The 25,266-nt window shown below is 31.6% G+C and overlaps 5 protein-coding genes across 14 annotated transcripts in view; 4 read left to right on the top strand and 1 right to left on the bottom strand.

Moving 5' to 3' along the window:
- Nucleotides 1-176: 176 nt before the first annotated feature.
- LOC126920056 (bolA-like protein 3) lies at nt 177-3,288 on the bottom strand. 5 transcript variants are annotated; one of them, XM_050729948.1, is made up of 5 exons: nt 3,146-3,288; nt 1,321-1,549; nt 949-1,075; nt 549-637; nt 177-480 (listed from the first exon to the last, which is right to left on the bottom strand). In XM_050729948.1, exons 2-5 carry the CDS (start codon nt 1,360-1,362, stop codon nt 415-417), a joined length of 324 nt encoding a protein of 107 aa, XP_050585905.1. In that variant the 5' UTR covers nt 1,363-1,549; nt 3,146-3,288; the 3' UTR covers nt 177-414. The 5 variants fall into 5 exon arrangements, with proteins under 5 accessions (XP_050585905.1, XP_050585904.1, XP_050585903.1 ...); XM_050729947.1 differs by lacking the exon at nt 3,146-3,288 and adding an exon at nt 2,911-3,045; XM_050729946.1 differs by lacking the exon at nt 3,146-3,288 and adding an exon at nt 2,326-2,474.
- A 507-nt stretch (nt 3,289-3,795) lies between these two features.
- On the top strand, nt 3,796-6,631 carry LOC126920053 (GSK-3-binding protein-like). The gene has a single exon (XM_050729944.1). The coding sequence runs from the start codon at nt 4,104-4,106 to the stop codon at nt 4,617-4,619; it is 516 nt and encodes a 171-aa protein (XP_050585901.1). The 5' UTR covers nt 3,796-4,103; the 3' UTR covers nt 4,620-6,631.
- Nucleotides 6,632-8,256: 1,625 nt separating this feature from the next.
- LOC126920046 (xaa-Pro dipeptidase) lies at nt 8,257-15,617 on the top strand. The gene is made up of 9 exons (XM_050729928.1): nt 8,257-8,654; nt 10,117-10,315; nt 10,388-10,627; nt 10,976-11,037; nt 11,107-11,151; nt 14,052-14,321; nt 14,394-14,838; nt 14,978-15,129; nt 15,311-15,617. Exons 1-9 carry the CDS (start codon nt 8,635-8,637, stop codon nt 15,351-15,353), a joined length of 1,476 nt encoding a protein of 491 aa, XP_050585885.1. The 5' UTR covers nt 8,257-8,634; the 3' UTR covers nt 15,354-15,617.
- Nucleotides 11,257-13,957, top strand: LOC126920043 (FAST kinase domain-containing protein 3, mitochondrial-like). Its single transcript, XM_050729920.1, has one exon. It carries the CDS (start codon nt 11,667-11,669, stop codon nt 13,839-13,841), a length of 2,175 nt encoding a protein of 724 aa, XP_050585877.1. The 5' UTR covers nt 11,257-11,666; the 3' UTR covers nt 13,842-13,957.
- A 289-nt stretch (nt 15,618-15,906) lies between the features above and the next one.
- Nucleotides 15,907-25,266, top strand: part of LOC126920041 (C-Maf-inducing protein-like) — a 26,110-nt gene continuing 16,750 nt past the window's right edge. Inside the window, exons 1-3 of one of the 6 annotated variants that reach the window (XM_050729913.1) lie at nt 15,907-16,094; nt 16,610-16,804; nt 22,216-24,285. In XM_050729913.1, the coding sequence (XP_050585870.1) occupies nt 23,002-24,285 (1,284 nt within the window). In that variant the 5' untranslated portion in view covers nt 15,907-16,094; nt 16,610-16,804; nt 22,216-23,001. Of the gene's footprint in view, nt 16,095-16,609; nt 16,805-18,482; nt 19,142-21,551; nt 24,286-25,266 lie in introns of those variants that run through there. The other 5 variants (XM_050729916.1, XM_050729918.1, XM_050729914.1 and 2 more) reach the window with 5 other exon arrangements.

Below are 25,266 nucleotides of genomic sequence, written 5' to 3'. Positions count from 1 at the left end.
CATATTTAAAAATAATAAAGTTTGTTATTTTATAATTGTAATAATATAATATGTTATTTTTAATATTTTATATTTTATAAGAAAATCTTTATTTAAGATAACATGATAGGTACAAAATATCAAGTTTTATAAAATTGAATGAATGGGTAAAATAATATATAGAAAAATAAAATCTATTTAATTATGTTAGTCATTTATTGTACACATTTTTATTATGCATATAGATGATTCATATTATTCAAAACCTTTAAATAAACATTGAATTTTATATATATGTGAACACAAATATTGCTATATATATATATAAATATTTATATGCAAAATTTACAAAACTTTATACAGTTCAGTCATACATCTACATGATATAAGTAGATAGTTTTATAGTTTATAGTTTTGTAAAAAATAACAAATAATCTAAGCTTCAGGAACGCTTGTATATATTCTTACTCCATGCATATCCTTAATCTCTTCTTTAAGGGCCTGTGGAAATAATTGCAATAAAAAAAAATTCAATGGTGCAACAATATCTTTTCAATAATGTTTCTTACATCATTAATTAATCGATGCTGCTTAATAGTGTTCAATCCTTTGAATTCTGGTGCAATAACATTTATTTCAAACATTGCACCACATCCTCCTACAATAATAAAATATAAACATTCCTTCAAGCTTTAAAAAAATTTAAAAGATAAAAAGAATATCTTTAAAATTTTTATAAGCAAGCTATTTTTTAATCAAAAATATTAAATTAAAAATAAATAATATAGAATCTTAAATGAATGAAATTCTTTCAAATTTCTATATTAGACAAATCACTCTTAAATAATTATTCCTTAATAATGATCAAGATAATTCTTTTTAAAAAGCATCAGCGTTCTATTACATATTCCATTACATTGTCGCAATAAAAATATACCATAATTTACTTCTTTTTCTTAATCATTTTACCTGAGACATCATTAACTTCTATAAGTTTAGCTTGAGGAAATTTGTTTCTTAGAATTGATATCATTTTTTGTTCAGCATTTCTACCAGCCAATGCCCTGTTGGGTCCATTCCATACTCTCGATAGAAGCTGCAAAACTTTCATTTTATTCATCTTACGCATTCTTCAAGAGTTTTTTATTTCTTTCTTTTGAAGCGAAAGGAAATAAGAAAATATGGATATTAGGAATTTCTTCAAACGCGAATAATAAGTATTTAACGAGCTGATTTTGGCATGTTAAGAGGGAATGGTAGCTATCATAAAGTTTCTTCAATTATAGAACAATTTGCTCAATAGTAAACATACACTTATATGAGAAGTGTGTTTGTACCTACCGAAATATTACGAAAATTTGACATAAACACACGACCGAACATAGTTATTATAATAGATCGGGTTCGTTTAAACCTCGTTTGTTTCTCTGTTTATGATCCAATGAGTGACAACTTTTCGTTGAAAACAATCAAATGAAATGGTAGTCAACTGAGAGTACATAAGCATCAATATTTCACTCGATCAGCTGATCCGTAACTACAAAGTTAAGATGGCGCCATCTACTTAATTCTAGAACATTGTAAAAAAAAAGAAAAGCGCATTAAAAAATATAAAAATACATACATATATTTTTTACTTTTACTCATACATGGAGTACGTGAATCGAATATTAAATTGACATCAATTGAAAATTATTATCACAAATTCAATACATTTGGTGTTATTTCATTTAACAAAAATTCATAAAATTTTATTAATGATATTATTCAGTAAATTTGTACATAAAAAGCTTCAAATAGTAAAAACTGAATTATGCAACAGCAGATCAAAAATATAAAATATAGCAAAAATTGATGAATGAGTTTTCAATTGATAAATATTGATTTCATAAAAAGAGAGGTTAGTCTATTTATTACCGACTAACCCACCTTTCATAACAAAAATTACAAGCTATTTTTACCGAACGTTATATCACAACCGACATCATCATTTTGATCCACGCATTCAAATAAACAATCTTTTATTGGTATTGATACTTAAAGAAACATTGTATCGCCTAATCTCTAAATAAAACTAGCAGATATATTAGAAGAAAATGTCATTCCTTTCAAATTCGCGATAGTTGCGATACATATGTTAAGTAAATAATCATACATGTAACAAGAGCCAATACATATTCGTGATGATGCAATCAACGAATGTGTGTGTATATGAAATCTTTCCTATGATTTCGTCATTTTTTTAACCAATTAGAAGAAAATTTGCGAAAGTAGATGCACAACAGGTTACGTTGTTTCGCGGATTAGATCTAATGAATGATTTGCTGGTTGCCGATAAATGCTTACGTAAACACATATATCGCAAGTGGAAATCGAGTACACGCGCGTATGCGCACGCACCATAAACTTGGCAAAGGATGACGTAGATTAACACGGACTCGAGTGTAACCTTGATCCGTACATTGCAGCCTCTCCCTCCCTTTGCCCTGCGACCCCTGATCCTTCTATTTCACCGAAGCTGAAGCGCTTCAGGAGCAACATACAACTTACATACATACATACATGCAATAAACCATAGACTTGAGAAGTATAGACCGCAGATGCTGTGTTGAGAAAATGGCCTTTGTGGAAAAAGAAATAGAGATAAATAACAAGGTCTCTCCTTCCTTTTCTATGTATTAAACACAAATATCTATTAAAAAGAGAAAAAGAAACCACGTAATATATCTCTATCTCTTTTTTAACGAGAACCACACTCTTCATAAAGCATGGCGGTCTATATTTCATATGTCTATGCAACGAATCAATGATGTGTGTGTACGTGTTTCTTCCACCGAAATTCATGCTTAGCTCGAATCTGAACGATACGTTGCGAAAAATTTACGAAGTGAAATCATTTCACCTTATAGGCTTATATGTATATACACTTACACACGGTTTTCTGGGGGGTGCAGGGGACACCGTGCAACAAGGAAGTGGTAAAGATATTATCGATTCGCTAGAGCTCACGAGTTAACGGTTTGTTTACACGAGTGTGGGGGAAAGTGCGCATGCGCGTCAGAACCAAAACAATAATAAGAGTAGAAGATTTGTGGCTAACGGATGAGCGGTCGCTCGCTTTAGCTCTAGGGAACGTTGCCGTGCCCTTTTTAATCTCTATACTTACAAATTACTCAAAATTGTAAACTTTCAACCTTTTATTATTCGAAAACAATTATTTGTTGGAGGTATTGCAATCGCCAGTGGATTTCTAGATTCCAAACCGTACACGCTGTGTGAGAGCCGGAGCCAGACTTGCGTCAAAACGTGTATTATTGTGCAACGTGTGCTCGAATCGAAATGTAACACGATCAAGAAAGAGACGATGTTGACGTTGAAATAACTCCAATCGAGTTATTTAAGAAAGAGATAGACAAAGAAGAACATTTTCGTGTATATACGTTCAAACGAATTTAAAACCACCGCGTTGCGTGTGTGTGGTCGACTACGCCAATATATGTGTCCGATGAGAATGTGTTCATTCAATTCTTCGAACTAAAGCACGAGCAAAACTTGATGATTCGTTCAACATTCGAGAAAAGGAAAGGCTTGCAGAGGAGGGGGTAGGATAGATGGTGCGTATTTACACAGTGAATCACGCGTTCCATGCGATTACGAGACGCGACTGCTAGTTTAGGCCATCTATGTTTACACAAACGTTTCTAAATATGTTCGTAAACATCAAGTGCACCTTTAACTGGGAAAGCTAGGCACGTTTAATCAATTCGGTTACCTATATCATTCAAAGACGGGTTTATTTTCCTCTGACAAAAAAATTACAATATATTTAAGAAACAATTAAAATAAAAAAAAAAAGAAACGGAAACAGTAAGCTAGGAAAGTATTTTTCTTGTGTATTGATGTGTGCAATGTGAAGAACCTTCTGCCTGCTTACGAAAGGAAAGGAAAAAAAGAGAGAAGGAGAAAGGGAAAGAAAGAGAGAGGACAATAACACGTTGGCCGAGAGCGCGGCTTTATTGTAGCCGCTGCTCGCCAGTATCGCAGACGTGGAGGTGTAAACACGGCATTCGTGCCATTGTCCTTTTGTTCTCGTAGCCGGTGAACGGGGGAAAGTAACCTACGCCATGCCGAGCGCCGAAGAAACAACCTACTTGATCGAGGTAGTGCCCAACACGACGCAAGACTTCCTCTCTCGCGACGTCGATCTTCTTGTCTCTCAAATCAAAGAGAACCTTCGACTATCCAGTTTGAAAGCTAAATCTAGCATCAGTCAGAAAAACCGACCATCACCATATCAAATACCTTCGAGGTCTTGGGCAGATCCTAGTAGCTGTGAGATGTGCGGCATGAAGAACACCGGTGGTCACGATCATCGTCATCACTTAACTCATCATCATCACCATCACAAAAGGCCGACAACGAGAGACGACGACCCGTATGAGCTTTTACAAGAATTGCTCAGAGAAGGTGGTTTGATAAAAGAGGCTGTGAAGAGACTTCAAGCGAATCTCGTCGACCTGGATAATTCCGAGGAGGAGGAAGATGATGAACAATCGTCGACAGTTTATCGAAGAAAACCGTACTTCTACGATTCGGAGGACGAACAGTTACCACCGGTGTACAAACCACTTGAGCTGTGAAAATGAATTATAGTGCGGCCGGTATACGAGACCGGTATATGGAATTTAAGGAGATTTAAACAGATTTTTGTGGTGTCTAGACTACACAAAAGTGAAAAAAGTTCGGTGTCCTTTATTAAAACAGTCATTCTTGTTCCTTGGTGTATCTTTCCACGGTTATACATTTGGTATACCTCGTGTGTGTATATATATATGTGTGTGCGTGTGTGTATATATTGTGTATGTGCATACATGAGAAAAAAAGGGTTATCAGGCGAGAACATATTCTCCTGTTAAGCGAAATATGTGTGTGGCTCGTATCGAAAGAAAGTACAACGAGGTAAACATAATTAGCCAAGAACTTACGGCCTTACATGGCCGTGTTTGTAAATATGGTATGTTGTTATCCGAAGTAGTTTCACACGCACGGATCGTGTAAATTCGGCTAAGTTCGCCTGTATCGACGACTCACGAGGCTTACGTGGAAGACATGGCTGCTTCGATTCGAGCCCTCGGATTCGATTTACATGACAACAAGGTTCACCGATCTTTTTTCAAAACTGCGATTCTTGTCCCTCTTTGAATAAACGAAAAAAGATAAAAGGAAGAGTTCCTGAGTGCTGCTCTCGCGTCCAGGGTACTAGAAAGATGAGGTTCTGGAAGTAGTGATTGACAAATTGAAATTTACCGAAATCGTTTGCAACCTATTTGTTCTCTTTTTTATACAAAAACATTTATAATTTTCTGTTTGCTTTGATAGTTTATTATCTTTTTTGTAATTATAGAAAGTAATCTGGTAGTTAATTTGAATTAGGTATTTAAAAATGAAAAGAAGTAGCAACTTAATGTGCGATCTAATGTGAATCGGTTAGCATAATAATTCAGCATCCAATAATTTAATGCTTATTTAAGTTCATGTGTTACCTCCGTTATATATGTTTATGTATAGTTATGATTATAGATTTTTTTAATGGCGTGAAATACGAGAAAGAGCACGCGTATGAACGAAAAGTATCCTATAGTATATAGGATATATTAGTTAAAGAATTTTGCTCGATTTGATCGGGCTGTTATGGTCCAGTTACTACTAGAGGAGTTAACTAAGTAAATCATCTGAGAAATCAATCAACGAATTATAAAAACGCCTTTTTACGCGCGGAAGCATCGCAACTCGAAGGATAGTGATCTCATTTATTTCCTTCTTTTTTATTTTTTTCTGCACAACGAACGAGAGTATTTGTTTAAGGTAGAAACAACAATGTAGCGTTCGTTACTTGAGTTATATATATTATGTATATGTATACTTTCAAATTTAAGTTCTGTAATTGTACGAATTATCGCCATTTTGTGCGTTTGAAAGTATTTAGCCGACTTGGTTGAAGAGAGATAGTAAATCGACTTTGTTGTAAAAGTATATACGCGAGTGCGTGGGTTTCTTATACGATTGATACATGGTAGGTTTACATTCGCTCCGCATATATTAAGTACATATATAGTTATTTATCACTATCGATCGTTAGCGACGTAACAAACGCTGTACGCGCGTGTAAATTTGTTGTATGCATATTGGATGCACATGCGTATTCGGTTTAACGGTAGAGCATAATTCAGTTTATGATTTCGGAACTGATATGAAGAAAAATCCGGTAAAAGGTGGATTTTGTAATATGTCACCCTATAAGAGCCGGACAAAATGAAAGCACGGTATCGCGTATCGTGTCATGTCTACATATTGTACAAATGTTAACTAGTTCACAACTACAAATATTACGTTAGATCACAGTTCCGATGAACGCACGTGATCATATGTATGAGCGAATGAATGGGGAATTAGCGCGTTTCTTCCTGATGTGTATTTTGTGCGTGTATGTGCAACGATTTGAGTTCGCATAGGTATGAATGTGTAGATAATGAGAGATTTGTCTTTAAATTCACCGTTAAAGTATAAATCAAGGAAGTTATATACCTCGTTGTGATTGTCGGATTTGTCATCCGGCGAACCTTAATTATAAATAAACAAGTAAAAGATTTCATCCTAGTCTTATTTTATATTTTCTTACCCAGTGAGTTGTATTTTAGGAAATTATTGTTTTCAGAATTTTTTATTAGTTACTATATTGATTTATGCCACGTATTAATGTTATAAATATTGTAATATAGATCTTAACTCGTGCTCTTGCCATAAAAATGTATCGAAGAAATTTTGTTACGAAAAGCTATCCAATCACCTTGGTACATACATATATGGAAAACATATTTCATGCGTGAAGGTATTACAGGGACATCATAATATCTTCGGTGATTAAATGAGATAATCTTTCAATAAAAAAATAACAGAATCTTTGAGATATTTGAACTTCTTATTTAATTATTTTCTATTCTTAAAGATTTCTAAGTATAATTTAATAATAATTTTCAAATGTGTATAATCTAATATAAAAAATGATATAGAAATAACTTTAATATACATCAGTAAAAAATTTTAATTTTTCTTTAAAAACACTCAAAACTTAATTTATAAATGATAGCATAGTGGTCAGATAATAATACCGATAAAGTGTTTCAGTTACTTTTAAACAAGATTATGGGAATCAACTTATATTTACCGGTGCTTGATATTTATTTACTCTACATACAGATAATGTTACGTAATGGAAATATTGTCGATAGCGAGAAGCAAAAGTAAAAAATTACAAAAGGGAATGATTCTTTACATCTATGTTATTATATTCATTGATAGCATCGTAAAATACAGTTAATAAATAATATTGAGTTGTTTTATCGACATGATAAAATTAAAGGGAAGAGCTGTACGATAAATAACTTTTGACGTTTTAAATAATGTACGTGGCTGGATTGAAACATTTGCGTCACCTCTTAGAAATAGATGATAACGGAAATTGGTATACGTAAATAACATATACGTGATTATAAATAGTTATAGTTAAAATTATTCCTTTTGACATATATGAGTAATAATATGTACATACATATACATATGCACGCTCGTACGTTATCAGTGACGTTTTACGACATCCGTCTTTAATTAGAACTTCGAAACCAAGTAGCAGTTCATGAGCAAATTAGTTGTCAAATCGTAATATTTCATCGATTCTTTTAAATCAGTTATAGATAAAAATTACACAACTAATAATCAAAATTTTAAGCAATGAAGATATATATTTTAAAGTAGTCAGTCAGTTGCAAATATGTATACATAGAATCATGTAATCGTACAATAAAATTATTTATTAAAAATCAAAGTTAATTAGATATATTATAATAAAAGAAAAAATATGTAGATAGGAAATTATATGAAGCATGTTAGAAAAATTGGAAAAATTATTATAAGAAATCTGCAATTTATTGCTATTATAAGTTAGTACAATAATATTTTTCATTTTTCATAGATAAAAGATCTATTTTTATACATTAATTTAGCTTATGTAAAACAGTGAGTTTTATACTCATATAAAAATCACCAAGGTTTATTAACAATGATTCGTCTTAATTATCGATTAAAAATATAGGACGCTAAATAATTAAATTTCAAGATTAAATTAAAGACATGTTAAGTCATTTGTTTGATCTAAAATAATATAATATAGAATGATAAATAATTTACATTAATTAAAACATAATGAACTTGACTGCTCTTTCTATTTGATGTAGATTCATGTTGTTTTATAAAGAGTAAATTTAATACATGTATATATAACATACAGGTATGTAATGAGTAATGACTGGCAATGATAACAAAAGGCCAATCATTCCATGTCGTTACGCGGGAAGTTGCAAACATTATTGGTCGGTTGAAATTCATCACGTGATCCTTTAGACTGTTACAGATAAAAGATAATAAAGTGGGTCGTGAATCGTACATTTGCGTGAAAAGTGATTTTATAAGTATCAATGGAATTTTCGTAACTTGAACATTGCATGAGTCATTGCTTACGTTACAAAGTCTATATTCAACTAGTGTCATAAGAAAACTATACTGTTCTGTCAACAAATCGGCAAATGAATATAAAGTAATATGGCGGACACTACGCATTTGTATGTATAGACACAATTTATTGATTCTTATTATATCCTTGATATTAATTAGGAATCGATATACTGTTATTGAATATAAATATATAATTGTTATAATGATAGTAACAAATTATTTGTTTTTTGTATTCCAAATACTTCGTTGTTTACTTTTTTCCCCTTATGCATCATTTCTTGTCCAACTTGTTTCCTTATCGTACCTTATAATACCTTTCATAATGCTATCAATTATATTGTTTATTGCTTTATTAATTATACCATGATGACTTTTATTCCAGCAAATACGATAATGTTTGTAATGTTAAATTCTAATTTTTACAACAATATTTTGCCAAACTTTAAGGTTATGTTAAAGGTAATTTCCTTCCGCGCATGTGCGAAGGATACGAGGTATACCCATATATACAGGATGTTCAAATTCCATATCTAATCAAAACATTAAACTAATATCATATTTAATACATAATTGAAGTTATAGAATTATAAATTGTTATTTAATATAACAATTATATTTATATTAATTTTTTAAATATTTGGACATATTCCTCATAAAGTGTTATATATACTATAGTGAATACTGAATACAGTCTATAACAAATATATTTTAATCTTTAAAAATAAAAAAATAAAAAGATAAAAGTGTTAATCGGTGATTACTTATCATATGTTAAATACAATTTCCATTTAATAAAATGTTACTTATCATTGGTCTTATTCTACTAATTTTTGATTATGTAAAGCAGATAATTATTGATAATTATGTACCGATTACCGATATTAATATCATTTTAAAGCAGATTTTTGTATTAAATCTTATAAAACTAGAATTTTATTACTTTGGAGTATTTTTCAAAATTTTAAATGTGTTTAATAAATATTGAAAAATGTATACTATTAAATATAGCAATTATAACTGGACAAAGAAATTTTGAAGTGACGTAATTATTTTGATTGTAAAAAAATTGTACGTATATTGAATAAATTTAACAGTAAATTATTCTCATTGAATTTTTTATTTCTTTATTTTAGTTATTTCTTTCTCCTAAGAGCATATTTTCACTAATGAGGATAACGCTTATCTTGTTCATATGTAGTACTTTATAACTATATAATCTTATTGTTAATATTATTTTTTTATGATAAAGATATATCGAATACTCGACCTATTTATTTTTGTGCTATTATTAAATTGTTAATAGAAAATTATACCTACAAGAACTTTTAACGTTGTTACTACTTTTCTTCTTTAATTATTGTTCAGATATTTTACAAGGAACAATATAACAAGATTATATTATATTATAATATACAATATGTTTTTATTGGATGGAAAGGTTTATATAAATTAGAACTGAAATTATTTGCTATTAAGTTGAAAATTAGATTGTTTGTTAATGTAATAATAAATAAAGCTACTATTTTTTCGTATTTTTATTACTTGATAAGTATAGAAATATCATTTTAGGAATGGACTAGAATCATGTTTTCAAAGGGGAAATCTTACTTTAAAAGTACCTATGTCCCTTTTCCAAAATAATCGGAAAAGATTAGTCGCACGCATTAACTCAAATACAAAAATACCAACTACAGGCACTTTTATTATTCTCGAAGGAGGAATTGAGGTTCCGTTTAATGATACAGATATATGCTGGCCATTCAGACAGGTAAATAAATCGTTAATTATATAGTACAGTAATATAATATAACATATCTTGTTTATGTAATTTTTTTGTTAGGAGTCATTTTTTCAATGGTGTTTCGCTGTTGAAGAGCCAGGATGTTATGGTGCCCTTGATTTAGCAACAGGAACGTCCATTTTATTTATGCCACGATTGCCGCCTGAATATGCAATTTGGGAAGGAAAATTACATAGTTTGGACGATTTTAAAAAACGATATGCAGTAGACGAAACTTATTATACTGACGAGATAGCTAAAGTTTTGAAATCAAAACAAGCAAATCTTCTTCTCACTTTAGTAATTTAGTATTTAAAATAAATATTTTAAAGGATTACATACACTTAGGGGCCATCTTATTTAAAAATAAATTTATTATCGCTCGGAAGTGAAATGTAACTAAATTCTTGCGAAAAGTTATTTGAAATTTAAATAGCAATTTTTCGCCATAAAATAGTCAAGAAGAATATGAAAATTAAATTATTACTTCCGATACTGTTCTTGAAAATATATAGAGAAAAAATCACGAATAGTACAATTTCGAATAAAATTATTATTGATTCTACCTACGCGTATGTTTTCTTTTCAATGAATAGCTTACTTAATCTAGTTTTGCAAACATCTTTATTTCTCTTATTATACTTTTAGAATGGTCAAAATAGTGATAGTGGCTTACAAGCAAAAGAGGCAACTTTTGATGGCATTAATCAGTGAGTACTAATTTTCAATATTTTTTATATTATAAATAATTTATTTATTTACATTCTATCGTGTTATAGGTTCAAAGTTGACAATAAAATTTTATATCCTGAAATATGTGAATGGTAAGTGCTACAAAATTAATATTATACGGTCTGGTAAAAATACGTTAATTCGACCGAAAGAATTAAATAAATGGCCCTAAACAAGAAATTTTTATTTTATTGTAGAATATAGAAGGTAGAACATATAAAACGTAAAAATTAATTACTATATATCAAATTGAAATTGGCGAAATTTCACACGATATATGGAAATTTAAAAAATTGTTATCGAAATTGGGCAATTGTCGATTTATTATATCGATATATATCGTTATAATTATTTTCTGTAAGTTTGTCACAAGTCTTTCACATGAAGCCTTTTAATAATGGCTCTATAAAATCGTTAAATTAAAAGTATCATTGAAAACAGGTTCAAGATATAAATACTAGTCGTTATATCTGTTTTAATTCAAAACAAACAATTTTATTGGTTTCTGCAAGAGATATTTCATACTGCTTCATCTTTTCATTTCATAATTGAAGAAGGTACATTAAATAAGACATGAAGGAATTATTGTTAAGCCTAATCTTATTAGATGCTTGTATGCTTTATACAGATGATACTAGCTGGTCATGTATGTACAAAATTTTTAATGCGAATGAGCATGCAATCCTCTGCTTGGATCACTAAATTTATTATACGAAGCTATGAATCCAATTCTGGAAAATACACTGGACAGCAAAGTCTAACACAGACAAGCATTCTTGTAGAAGAGGGATTAGAAATACAGGAAGTGCCTTTAATTGTTAGAAAGATAAAAAATATTGAAACCATATGTAACAATAAAGATCAAAATAGAATTTCTATTATTGATAATTGTTACAAAGTTCCTGATATATCTAACAAGAATGAGCCATTTATATTTAATGTTAAAAGTAATGCAAGTTCCAAAAGTAACACTAATATGAAAAACAAAGCATTAAACCAAAGAATAGACATAGAAACAGATGAGGGAACTGCAATATTATTTTATTCAGATCTTGACTGTTTCAAAGATTTGAACGTAGAAGAGGCATTGCAAGGATTACAACTGTTCAATGCAACTAATGGTGCCTATCCTACGTTAGACAACAAGATCTCGCAAGAAATCAATTGTAGAGTAGCTTTAGAGGGATTAAGAAAAGTTATAGACTTAGAAAATAATTGGTTTAAACAGAAGTCTAATAAAATGCAAAGAAATAGGCAGTTTGATGTTGATAATACTACTAGAGATATGATAATGAAACAATTGATTAAATTAATTATTAATAGTAATGATGCCGAAATAATAGTTCAGGGGCTGATAGCCCTAAAAAAGGATAAAGTTAGTCCATCTAGAAATATATATAGAGATTTCATGTGTGATGAAGCTTTAAGTCGAGCAACAGATGGAGAGTTTTCACCTGCGCAATTAGTAAATTTAATAAAGATTTTATCATCTTATAAAGATTCTAAGTACCGTAAATCAATAGATACCTTATGGGTTGGTATTTTGCTTCAAGAGCAAGAGATTAATACATATACATTAGTAGCATTATTTAAAGTATTAAAGTATTTTAATCAAAGTAAAAATATGGTCAAACTTATTTTAGAGAGAAAACTTTCTGACTGTTGGTTAAAATTAACAGGCACACAAATTGCAGAAATACTAGATTCTTTTCATGATGATGTTTCTGCAATGAAATGTTTAATGAGTGCAAGTAAGTGGGCAAGTATAAGCATGAATGCATGTAGTGAAAAAGATTTAATAAATTTTATACATAGTTTACATGTAAAAGATTACATTGATGATAGAATAGAAAATACTTTACAAGGCTATTTGAAATCTAAAGCATCACAAATTGATGATTCCAAATTAATAGCTACAATTATGAATTATTGTAAGGATTTGCAAATCAGAAATGAAAGAATCCTGTCAGAGTGTGGGGAATATTTTATAAACCATGCTATGAATATATCAACTTCTTCATTGTCTTCTATTCTTACACCATTTGGATTATTATATGTACATCCTCCCAATAGTACTAAATTTTGGAAAACTTTTGATGATGTGTTATCAGTAAAATTTCATGATTTGAAATTAGATGACGCTTTAGATATTCTTCTTTCTTGTACTTATTTGGAAAAATATCCTGTTAAATTTTTTGATAAGATATTTATTTCACAATTACTGCATAAAATTCATTTGAGAAATCATTCTGTATTCTCTAATCGCATAAAAAATAAGTTGAAATTATTGGATGCTACCATGTTTTTAGAGTCTAAGGAATATCCATCTTTACATTTTCCCCTAAGAAGAGTAGAGAAACCTTTATTTTTAGATGCTCGAATTAGAAGAGCAGTGAACATGATATATCAACCATTGGCATCTTTGGTAGGGGGAGAACAAAAATTGAGTAAAAATGTGATATTGAATAGACTACCACCTATAAATTTCTATATTCTTGATATTCTTATACATCCGCATATGGTATCCACATCGGTATTTCATTTGAATTTAGATCAGGAGAAAAATGTGAATACTGCAGTTTTCATTTATTTACCAGAGTATTATTGTAGAAATACGCGACATTTAATAGGACCGCAAATAATGAAAAAGAGACAGATTAAGAAATTAGGTTTTAAAGTTATGATGTTAGATTATGCAACAATACAGGAACTCTGGAATCAATCTAATAAATTGTTATCTTATTTGTTGAAAAGTTTACATTCTGCAGAAAATTCTGTATAACATATACGTAACAGAAATATAAAATATAAATTCCTCTATTTTTGATAGAAATTGTAAAAGTAGTCTAATGAAATATATTGTATAATGTGTAGAATAAAATCTTTCATAGATGAAAACTGAATAATTTCTTATATAATTATTGACAATTATATTATTATAAAATAAGATGTAAGTTTTATGTGAAGATATATGTATATTTTTTCTTTATAGTCGAGTCATAAAATCTCCACAAGAAATTGAGGTACTGGAATATGTGATTAAAGTTAGCTCAGATGCTCACAAATCTATTATGCAAATGGTGAAACCGGGATTTGCAGAATTTCAAGCAGAAGCAGCTTTTATGCATTATGTATACTCCATAGGAGGTTGTAGGCATGTGTCTTATACTTGTATTTGTGGATCTGGACATAATGCATCTATATTACATTATGGACATGCTGGTGCTCCCAATAATAAAGTTATAAATAATGGTGATATGTGGTAAGTTTTGATCTCTCACATTTTAATTGAAATTTATTTTATTTACAAAAAATATTATTTTTTTTCTATAAGCCTTTTTGACATGGGTGGGAACTATTGTGGATATGCAGCTGATATTACATGTAGTTTTCCAGTTAATGGAAAATTTACAGAAGACCAAAAAATGATCTATAATGCAGTGTTGGCTGCTCGTGATGCAGTGATGGATGCTGCAAAGCCTAACGTTCTTTGGACAGATATGCATCTTTTAGCAAATAAAACTATGTTAATTTCATTAAAAAGTGGTGGTTTATTAGTAGGCGATGTTGATGAAATGATGAAAGCAGGATTGCATGAAGTTTTTCAGCCTCATGGGCTTGGACACCTTATGGGATTAGATGTTCATGATGTTGGTGGATATCTTCCAGGACATCCTGAACGTTCATCAGCTCCAGGCTTAAGAAAATTGAGAACCAGTCGTGTTTTACTGGCTGGTATGGTTTTGACAATTGAGCCAGGTTGCTATTTTATTGATTGCGTAAGTAAAAAAACTATAATAGATTATAAGAATGTGAAGAAAATATTGAATATTAAAATTTTTCGAATCTATAAAGATTCAATAATATTAACAAGATTTTATATATCAATCAATATAAAAAAAGATAGTTGATATATAGTTATTAGATGCAGCACTGAAAAATCCAAATCAGTCAAAATTCATCGTTGCTGAAGAATTGAAAAGATTCCGTGGTTGGGGTGGAGTTAGGATCGAAGATGATGTTCTTATAACGGAAACAGGCGTAAGAAATTTAACGGATGTGCCACGCACGTAAGTTTCTTGCATATTTTGATATTTACATTACCTGATATTTAAATTATTCGTCTTACAATTATATTCATTATTTATTAATATTTATACGTACTTTATTTGTTAATATCTGCACGATTTTTGACGTCACTTGCAATTAAAATGTAAGTATAACTTACAACAACACATCGTTTAATTATAGCGTGGAAGAAATAGAAGAATGGATGGCCGCTGGAAAAGAATGAGGTTGATTACATATGAGAAAACAATGAATACATCGTATAAAATATGCCATTGTATAACGAAGAATTTCGTGTAAAGAAACACTATTTCCATATTCTGTTCCTTATGATATAAGAACAATTGTGATACGTCATATAACGTCATAAAATATTTTTACACGCGTTTCTTATAGCGTATATAATGCAATATTTAGTATCAAACAGGTTTAAGTCATGCCTTTATAAATTGTATATAAAGAGAAACAAATAAAACAATATTCTTTATTATACAGTTCATCAATACTTTTATTCTTCCAAACGAAATTTTATTGCATCTTTTCTTTTATTAAACAAAATATATATTGCAAAATATTTACTTAATCTAGATTAGAAAATAATCTTTAAATATTAATAGAATATACGGAATTAAAAAAATATTAAATGCATTGAAAATGGAACTGCATGGTTTTCTATCGTGAAAATTTCAATTCGTAATAACCTTTTGTAAGACGAAAGAGGGGGACAGACAGTGTCAAGTGTAACCTTGGATTTGATATCTTACGCATATTGAAAGGGAACTTGAGCGCTGTTATTATCGGGTATGGTGTTACAGTCGTGGTCGTGGTGTGAACGCGCGTGGTTCTTTTCGTGGAGGTTCTGAAAACTGTCAAAGTAGACAGACGAAAGGATACAAGTGTTTTCTTATTGCAGAGTGTCGTTTTTTTCTTTTTTGTTCAATGATTCTTTACAAGTTGTGCATTAGTGGTACGTATATTTTATGAATTATTTATTATTTGCGTACGAATATGTATATTAATTGTGTTCGGTTATGTCTTAACCAAAACAAATTTTCTATCCACGATATTAATAAGTTTTTAAATAATTTAAAACTGAACGGTTGATAAGACAGTTTTTTTTATAGATCTTCAAATGTATGAAGAGAGATATTGATGAAAAAGATTTTGAAATGAGAGTTTTTTGTATAAGATGTTGATAAAGTACTTTTTGCAAAATGTCTTATTTTTTATTTTCAGTGAAATTTTTAAGAAATTTATAGATATATTATAATTATTTAAATAATTGAATACTGAGCTATTACGAAAAATAAGGCGGTATCGATAAACAAAACAATAACAATTAAAATCTCCAATTTTTGTACTATAAAAAAAATGAAATTTAAGAATGGAATAAAAATAAATCTAAAAAGAAGTGTGTTAAAATTTAAAATGGAAGAGAACTAAGACTAATTATGTCACATCTTTTTCTCTTTAATGATGAAGATTCGTTGTATTTGGTTGTCGACGTCAAAAGCGAAAGTGGATTGGATAGTCGCTGATATGACTTGTCTTTTCGAAGAAGACCACAATATAGTGCTGGATCTGATAAATTATAATAAATAATCAACGAAAAGCCAACAATCAGCCATCGAGAATAAAAACTGCATATGCACTCAGAATAAAAGATGATTGATATAGGTATGTTAATCTAATTATTAATAGTTATGATTATATACGTATAAAAATTTTTTAGTTAAATATTATTAATTTATCTATTATGGATATTAGAACGTAAATGGTTCAATTAATATTTAAATCGTTACGATAAATCTTTAATGAAAATTAATGATTTTGAGTTTATCAATTTTGCATTAATTTAAATATTTATTTTCATCGGATTAAAATAAAGCTTATTTTCATTTTTTGGTATCTTCCAATATAATTACAAATTATCCAATATTAATTTCCAATATAATGCTTACAATTATAATAATATAATTTAAGGATTGATTAAGTTTGAGAATTAAATAACGAAAGAAAACATTGTTTAAAGATTCAGTGTGGAATTTGAAATGTATAAAAGATAGGATGGAGAATTAAAGATTCTTATAAGGAATTGTTTTATAATTATTTCCTTATAGAATTATGCAATATTTCTCTAAGTAGAATAGTGCAAAATGTAATCTTATATGAGTTCTTAAAATTTTAACGAAAAAGACAATAAATTATTATTATAAATATCATAGAAGATAAATGACCGTAAAAATAAGAAGTTAAGATCAATAAATAATAAATAGTTTGTTTTCAATAATTCAAAACAAAACAATTGATTAATTTATAAAGGATTACAAAAAATTTCATTGATTTCTTTTTTTGTCTTGAAATAACTTTATATATAAAATGTTAGTTTATATTATAGCGTTTAAGAGAAATGGAAAACATTTCAATCTGAAATGTAATAGTAAAAAATAATTCTAACCAAAGACTTGACGAAGTAAGTACGTCATTTACCAAGAAAAAGTGATAGCGTCGTCAGCTATTTATCATTTCTTCCTCCCTTCGCAAGTTATTATTTTATGCGTACATTTACTAAAGCTAATCAGAATGCTACATAATAGTTAGAAACTGAGCGGGACCAAGTCTATTAACCTATTGAACCATGAATTGTCGAAGAGATTTCATGGGCACTTCATTTCAGATGAAAAGAAGATCGTCAATTGCAGATTTATAAACGCATTCTTTTGCAATCTTGTCAATTAACCATATTTGATGATTTACTTTCAACAGTATGTAGTTCTTAATTTAACTACATTTTCATATTTTCGCAACTGGGTACGTATCTGTATTAACACATTAGCAGCCGATGGCGTAACGTTTTGTTTTCAACAATCGTATCGTTAATAAACGATTTTTCCTGTACATATATACAATCGCAAAACTTGAATAACAATTTAGAAAACATATATATCTATGTATACGTCTAATTTTCTAAATTAAGAAAATGCATATAAGATGTGCATTCTAGATTTAGAAAATGTATATATGTTTAATTTTCTAGATTAGAAATTTTTTCAAGTTTTCAATTTTTCAAGTTTTTCTATATATTGATACCTTTTCCATTCGTTATGCCTGGCGAATATTGTTTAAAACTGACTGTATTTGCTAATTTTAATGAAATTAGAATGTAACATAGAAAATTACATTTTGTATGCTAAAATTAAAAGAAAATAGAAGAATATACGACTGTTCTATCAGCATAAGATCATGAAATACAAAATAGCCGTCATTTTTTCTTGCTGATGGAAGATCTATTATTTCAATTAATATTTTTCGTGTAATTATTGATTCTTTATTTCAATGTGATCGTTTTCCATAAAAGTCACGAATGTACGTATTTCTCGCGTAATACTTAGCAAAGAAACGTAAAAAATACCTAGAAGAAAACAACAGGTCCAAGTTCTCGGTAGCAAAACCTGTTTCCCTCGCAATTTACTTTGGCTATTAGCGATTGAATTCTTCTTCTTCCTTTTTTTTTTTTCTTTCATTTTGCATGGTCGCCGCCTCTTCCTGCTTCCGCGAACATACGATTCGGATTAGTCTAAGCTCGTGATCAAGGTGAGGGTAATCGATGAGGGCGGAGCGTTTACGTCGATTTCCATTACGTAGAACGAGAGAAACGACGGCTTGACAAACACGAGTCACCTTTGACGCAACGCGAATATATGACAGTCAGCTGCATCATACGACCAGAGACCAGGATATTGTCGGTCGATCTCGTCACGTGGTTGCTATGTCAATGATTTGAGACGTCAACCAAACGCCTATTGCGTGATCGGTTCCTGATTTATGTTATGACAATACTAATAGTCACTTGATCTCAGTCATAGGTTCAATAGAGTTACAACACAACTTCATTTAGTGGAATGAAATTTTAGTCGATGTTTGATATAAATGAGTTTCTAACGATTGAATAGGATTATTCAAAAGTGAGCTTCTACTATATGAATGAAAAATTATAGATAGTGAAGAGAATTAGTAAGTTTTTATTACATGTATTATATTTTGTTATAGTATAGTACGTGTCCATTTATTGAAATGAAATTTGTCTTGATGTTCAAGTAAACGTGTTTCTGACGATTGAATGCGATTATTTGAAGGCGAGCTTCCATTACATGAATGAAAGTCATAAGTAGTGAAAAGAATTAGTGGACCTTTATTATATTACAGTAGAATTCCATTTATTGGAATGAAAGTCAATATCCAATTAAACGAACTTATTGCTTCTACGTTCATTTCATTCACTTGTTTGCATGTTTTTGCTATCGATTTAATTTTGAGTCCCAAGTTCAGTTGCGTATTCATTTTTATTAAGTCATTGTTTTGTACGTTTTCATTTATCATATAAGATCGAGTTTTCACAATTAATGATACGTTCTAATCCTTTTGTTATTGTTTCTTCGAAACCGAAGAGTCATAAAGATACAGGTAACCCTCTTATAGCACGGACGTCTGTATCGGACGATCTGATAGTCACGGGAATCTTGGTACAAATTAAGATTTTAAAGATTAAGGGAATAACAATTTTACTCCTAATTTTGTTCAGAAATTTATTGAGAAAGAAATATCAAACGACGATATCGTAATTATTATTAAATAAAATCAACACATTTTTGCATGATACTAAAAATGAAAGCTAGTAAACGTTTTTATAAATTTATTTAAATCATTAATAGTATCATTAAATGTATAGTTTATAAAAGTAACTGTCTGAAATATACGTAAACATTGAAGTATCGCGTTTGGAGCAACGCATTGTTAATTTATTTCATTGTTATTTTTCATTTTAATTATGAAGCGAAGGAATATCAAAAGAACATTCGATGATAAGTTTACTACTCTTCTGTAACTTTTTCTTGTCCTACGATTTTATTGAAACTCGTAACTAAATTGGATGGTCGATTATGTTCAATAAAAATGGCTTTTGGCAAAATTCTCATGTCGTAAATGTCATTCTTTGCATCATCGGAACGCGACTTCTCCGATGATGTCATTGGACGAGGTGAACAGTCGAACCGACTCGATAAACTAAAAATAGCGGTTTCTGTTTAAGCTTTTTTAATTTTTTCTCTTTTTATTTTTGTATGCTAATTTCGAACAATCGTCAACGTCGCTCAGAAATTCTTTCGGTGGGAACGAGATACGGTCGATCTTAGAGGCACAAATAGTGCGACATAGGAAATAAATCTTATCAGTTGCCCAAGTTCAAATGAAAATCTGACATACTTTATCAGGAATGATGCATTGAATTATATAATAGGATAAAGTTCGTTGAAAACGAGATCGTTTTTGGATTCGATATTTCCATCGAAAGTAAAAGTGTATTTCGCTATTCCGTTGGCTAACAATGAGAATTTACCATTGGTTTATCTAAAAATATTGCGAGTCCGTTATCGGACCGTAAAAAAACAAATGTGAGTTCTATTCTTTTAGCAGTTTTTAAGTCTATGGTTTAGTATTAATGTATTTGATAATATACTACTATTTCCTTTACATTAATCATCGATGATATGAAATATTAATTATAATGAATTGGAAAGAATAATTTCATATTTTTATAACTGTTTAATACTTTTTATAACGGTTGATTTGCTCTTTGAAATAATATAAAAATGTTATTAGTAATTTAATGCTAATGTAATTTAATGTAATTAGTAATTTAATGGTATATAATGTTTGATTATATGTATTTTAATTGTATCCAGTTCGTCGAATTATGAATTCATAATTTTAGTAGGTTCTTGATGCGAGCAAAATTTGGCGCCAGTTTTGAATTCTTTTTTCTCTTAAACATCGCACAATGAATAGCACGTGCGATATTATGACTAATTTTTATGAAATAATTGGAGAGAAATGCAAATTGGCAATTTTAAGAAGCGATCGAAAATAAAATATACCTTTCGTTTCTCCTATCCCGTTAAAAAGGATCATATATCTAAAGCACTTATTTTTACTAAATTTATAGACAAGATATTAAAAATATGGTAAACGATACTAAAAAATTACTATAACTTCATTAATATTTCAAACTTCTTTATCAAATATCAGAATGTTAGAAATCATAGTGAGTGTTACACATATATTTTAAATGTCATACACTCTCAGAAAATTAGAAACAAAAGAAATCGATCCTTTCTTAGCCGAACCGTGCAAACACTCCTTAAACCGGAATGCCAATGTATCATAACCTCATTAACAACGTCCACGTTCTATTTGTGCACGTTGTGCACATTATTGTGAATCGCATAAAAATAGAAATCCGGCATTCGCCAGGGGAAGAAGAGCGAGGAAAATTCGTCGGGGACTATTTTCGGAAAAACCTTTGAATTATTTTCAAGAGTTTCGGTATATTTACCGTAGACACGAGCCAAATTTTACTTTTCACAATTTTTTTCTTTCCTTAAACCAAGTCTCCAATAAAATAAGAACACAAAACAGCCAACGGAAACGACCAACTGCGGAAGCCAATGACAGAAACGAACATAGGAAATGAAAAAGAGAAAGGAAAAAAAGGAACGAGGAAGAGAGATGGAAAGAGAGAGAGAGAGTAGCTGGAACGCGATAATTCGAAGCAAACTCGTGACTAGTCATTGATCGACCGCGAGACGTCGAGCGCCGCGACGCCCTCTCTCCTTTTCCTAACCCCAGCGGCGCGGCCCGGCGCGGCGTCCCCACCTGTACTTGTTCACAATCGTGTCAGACATTTAAGCGTCACGTCGGAAACACGCCTCCCTCTTTCTCTCGCTCTCTCCTCTCTTCCTCCTTTGTTTCTCTCTCTCTCTCTCCTTTGCTCTTTTCATTCGTCGTTCATCGACTCGTCGTCGCGTCGTCGGCCGTGTCTCGCGGACCAGAAGAAGAAATTCGTCGACGAATCTCGAGTGCTTGTTTCGTATTTCCTGTCGGTTTCGTCGTTCGAGTAGAGAGAAACAAGACTAGAGATAGAGATAGAACGAAAAGGAGAGAGACGGAGAAACTGGCGCACGCAGCACGCGAAACAGAAACACTTCTTTGCTACGTGAAACTCTATTCTTCTCTTTTTCTTTTCTTTGCAGAGGAAGAAACGTGCCGGTGGTCGACGCGCGAGTGTTTCCGTGCGAGCTTCATGGTTCGATTGATCCAGTGAATAATCACGAGGAACGGAAGAAAAGAAGAACCGAAAAAGGGGAAACGTTTCTCAAGTGGTTGTGCGTTTTGTTTCGTGGCAAAATGTGCTGTGGCCAGCTGCAATGCGCGGACGAAACGTTCGACATGAGTCTTGGTTGATCGTTTTTCGTGAAGATTTCCCCGGTGCGCGGACAAGGAGTATCAGTATGTCCTAATGCTAATGTCGAGGATTCGTCGAATTTCGATGTCGGTTTGCTGGTGCTACCCCGTATCGCCGTGCTTATTGAATTGCTTTGTTTGAATGGGGTGGCGGTGAACGACCGTTTCTAGGTCGGTTGAGATCCACACGGGAGCTTAATTGACGCGCATCGAGGGATTCTAGGAACGGGTCGTAGGCGAAATTGGAATATTGAACGCGAACCTTTTCGCGCGGTACGCGGGTTCGGGACAAAGCTTTTCTCACGGAGGCTTTCCGTGTCGCTTGGGAAACGACGTTTTCCTTACTTCCGTGATCTTCGTCAGTCAGTGTCGATCGTTTCGCGTCAAATCCGTAAACGTCTCGCGCGACCAAAATTAGGTCACTGGAAGACATATTACGACCATTAGCATCCAGCAGAATCGCCAACGGAATTGATAAAAAATTTAACAGAAAGTTGATAGGACGAAGTTAACCAATAAAAATTCGTTGATATAGGAACGAGCGTTTCGCGAAGACTTGGAAATATAAAGTCGACATGTTTTGTTTCCAAACGCCGTTCACACGCGCGTCACGCGTGCTCGCGTCCTCCTTATCTTCCAACAAGACGAAGACCTCCTCTGTGAGCATGATTCTTCCAACGAACAAGACTTCGGACTCCAAGTGTGACAGGCAAGACTCGGAAGCGACGAGTGAAGGTTCCGGCTCTTCTATCGGCTACATTGACCAAGAACCATCGATCTCTGATACGAGCAGTACCGACAGCACGCTTCCGGATATCAAAGCGGATTACCTCGATCCTGAAACTTTGTCACCTGGACCTGATTCTCTGATTGCACCAACTTCCATTGTCATCGTGGAGAATGGAATAGATGATCCAAATAACATACTTGCGGAGGATAACGAACAGAGTCACCATGCGACCCCTTCCTCTTCTCCTGAGAAGCAGTCGTACAGCAACAAACGGTCCAAGAAGTTGCTGCTGCTTCGTCTACGTTCCGATTCTTCGACCAACAAAGAGGACAGCTTGGACACGGTTGACGATTTGATCGAGGCTGTGTCGGTGGCTTCGAATAAAGAAGAAGAAAATAGAGACGAGGAGAAAGAATATAAGTCTGGAGAAACTTTGCTGACGAATTCTTCGTCGTCGGTGCTGATCGACTCTGTAGATACTGAAGAAGATATTCTAAGAAACTCTAGAGTAACTGCAGCTTCTGAGAACGATATATCCTCGTTGCAGAACGTGTTCAGCGAGTCAGAGAAAGAGAACGTGTCCAATCAGGAAACGGAAACCGAGACGGAAGAAGGATCCTCGTTACCTTTGAGTCCCGCTGGCCCGTCAACTGGAGGCTTATCTTCGTCGACGGTACCTTATTACAATTTTCTCTGTGTTAATGGTGGATCTATGCGCCAGGAGATGACCAGCACCAGCTCTCCTCAGTTGTCTTCGGATAGCAATCATAGATCCAGCGCTGAATCTACTGCAGTTGATGCCTGCAGTTCGTTTAACGTTGAGAAGAGCTCGAGGATAGATACGTTGAAGTCAGAAGGCTTGGAAAGCACGTTTTGCCTACCTGCAGCAAGATCTTGCCCTAATTTGGAGAGACAGAGCGCTGGTTCCTCGCCAACTAGCGGATCCTCTTCTTCTAGTCCTAGTCCAGGGCCTGTCGGGCCTAGATTTAAACCTATAGAGGAAGGAGACATTCAAGTGTGTTTTTTGAATTATACCAACCTCGTGAAGAAGATCTTCTCAAGTAAATATCTGAGAAGATGGGAGACGCATCATCTTTATTTGAACGACACCTGTATCTCGTCGAAAACGGTGAGTCGGGTTTTTGAATATGTTGGATATAAACAATCGAAATTACTAGCATCTCTATTTACTACATTTTATATTTTATTCAAAAACTAATAGAGTCTTCATACTTAATAAAAGTATTTTTTTTACACAAAAGCTTTAACAAATTTTCCTTTTTATTTGGTATTTTACATTATAGGACACGTATGGCGAATGAAGCAACAAATTTATTGTAAAATCAGATTTATAGAAAATAAGAATAGTGAGTTTGTATTAAATATCATCAGGACCCTCTGACACGATAATTATTAACTAATAATATTAGCAAATTTACAAGTTATAGGCTGTGGATTATAAATATGTAATTAAATAACTTGTAATTTACTGATTTTGATATATGTATTTCGTTTGTGTTATTATAAAACTTGTTACTATACATATATAACGCAAGAGAATTTGTTAAAACTAATAACTTGGAACTTGTGATTTCAAAACTTTCACTATACATGTATAATAACGTTAGCGAAATTGTGTAAGTGATCTCAGCTGTCCTGACACACATTTACCGGTAGTATATACGGTGAACTGGGATTGAATGGTTTAAAATTAATTATTTCATTATGGTAATCTTAATATTAATATTATAATAATAAAGAACACTACTATTAATAATCGTATTGATACAATGTCAATATTAAATGTATTAACTATAGTAATCTCTCTCTTTCTCCCTTTCTTCTTCCTATTTTTGTATATTACATGTATTCTATGTACATTTGCATCTTTAAACTTTCCACAAATGCATAATAATAACGATTAGCTTTGCCGTTAAGATAAGTAAAAGATTATTTTATGAACGTATTATGAGAACTAGAGGATTAGGCGATTCGGAAGTATTTCGAGTTAAATTTTAACTCCATTGTTCTACAATAGATGGTTTCTATTTTTGCCCTCTATGCAAAACATTTTCGTAGAAGGACGCTGCGAAGCATTTTGAGGAGTTTA

Source organism: Bombus affinis, chromosome 9 (assembly GCF_024516045.1).
Source record: "Bombus affinis isolate iyBomAffi1 chromosome 9, iyBomAffi1.2, whole genome shotgun sequence".
Taxonomy (NCBI): Eukaryota; Metazoa; Arthropoda; class Insecta; order Hymenoptera; family Apidae; genus Bombus; species Bombus affinis.
Note: the sequence above shows the minus strand (reverse complement) of the source record. Positions and strands in the feature narration are given on the sequence as shown.

Excerpts from the sequence above, each read along its gene's own strand:
- LOC126920056 (XM_050729948.1), bottom strand. The coding sequence starts at position 1,362 with ATGTTCGGTCGTGTGTTTATGTCAAATTTTCGTAATATTTCG. Across the intron at positions 638-948 it reads AGAAGTTAATGATGTCTCAG|GAGGATGTGGTGCAATGTTT; the intron begins GTAAAATGATTA and ends TTATTATTGTAG. Across the intron at positions 481-548 it reads AGCATCGATTAATTAATGAT|GCCCTTAAAGAAGAGATTAA; the intron begins GTAAGAAACATT and ends TTATTTCCACAG.
- LOC126920053 (XM_050729944.1), top strand. The coding sequence starts at position 4,104 with ATGCCGAGCGCCGAAGAAACAACCTACTTGATCGAGGTAGTGCCCAAC.
- LOC126920046 (XM_050729928.1), top strand. The coding sequence starts at position 8,635 with ATGGCGGACACTACGCATTT. Across the intron at positions 8,655-10,116 it reads ATGGCGGACACTACGCATTT|GAATGGACTAGAATCATGTT; the intron begins GTATGTATAGAC and ends ATATCATTTTAG. Across the intron at positions 11,152-14,051 it reads TATCCTGAAATATGTGAATG|TCGAGTCATAAAATCTCCAC; the intron begins GTAAGTGCTACA and ends TTTTCTTTATAG.
- LOC126920043 (XM_050729920.1), top strand. The coding sequence starts at position 11,667 with ATGCTTGTATGCTTTATACAGATGATACTAGCTGGTCATGTATGTACA.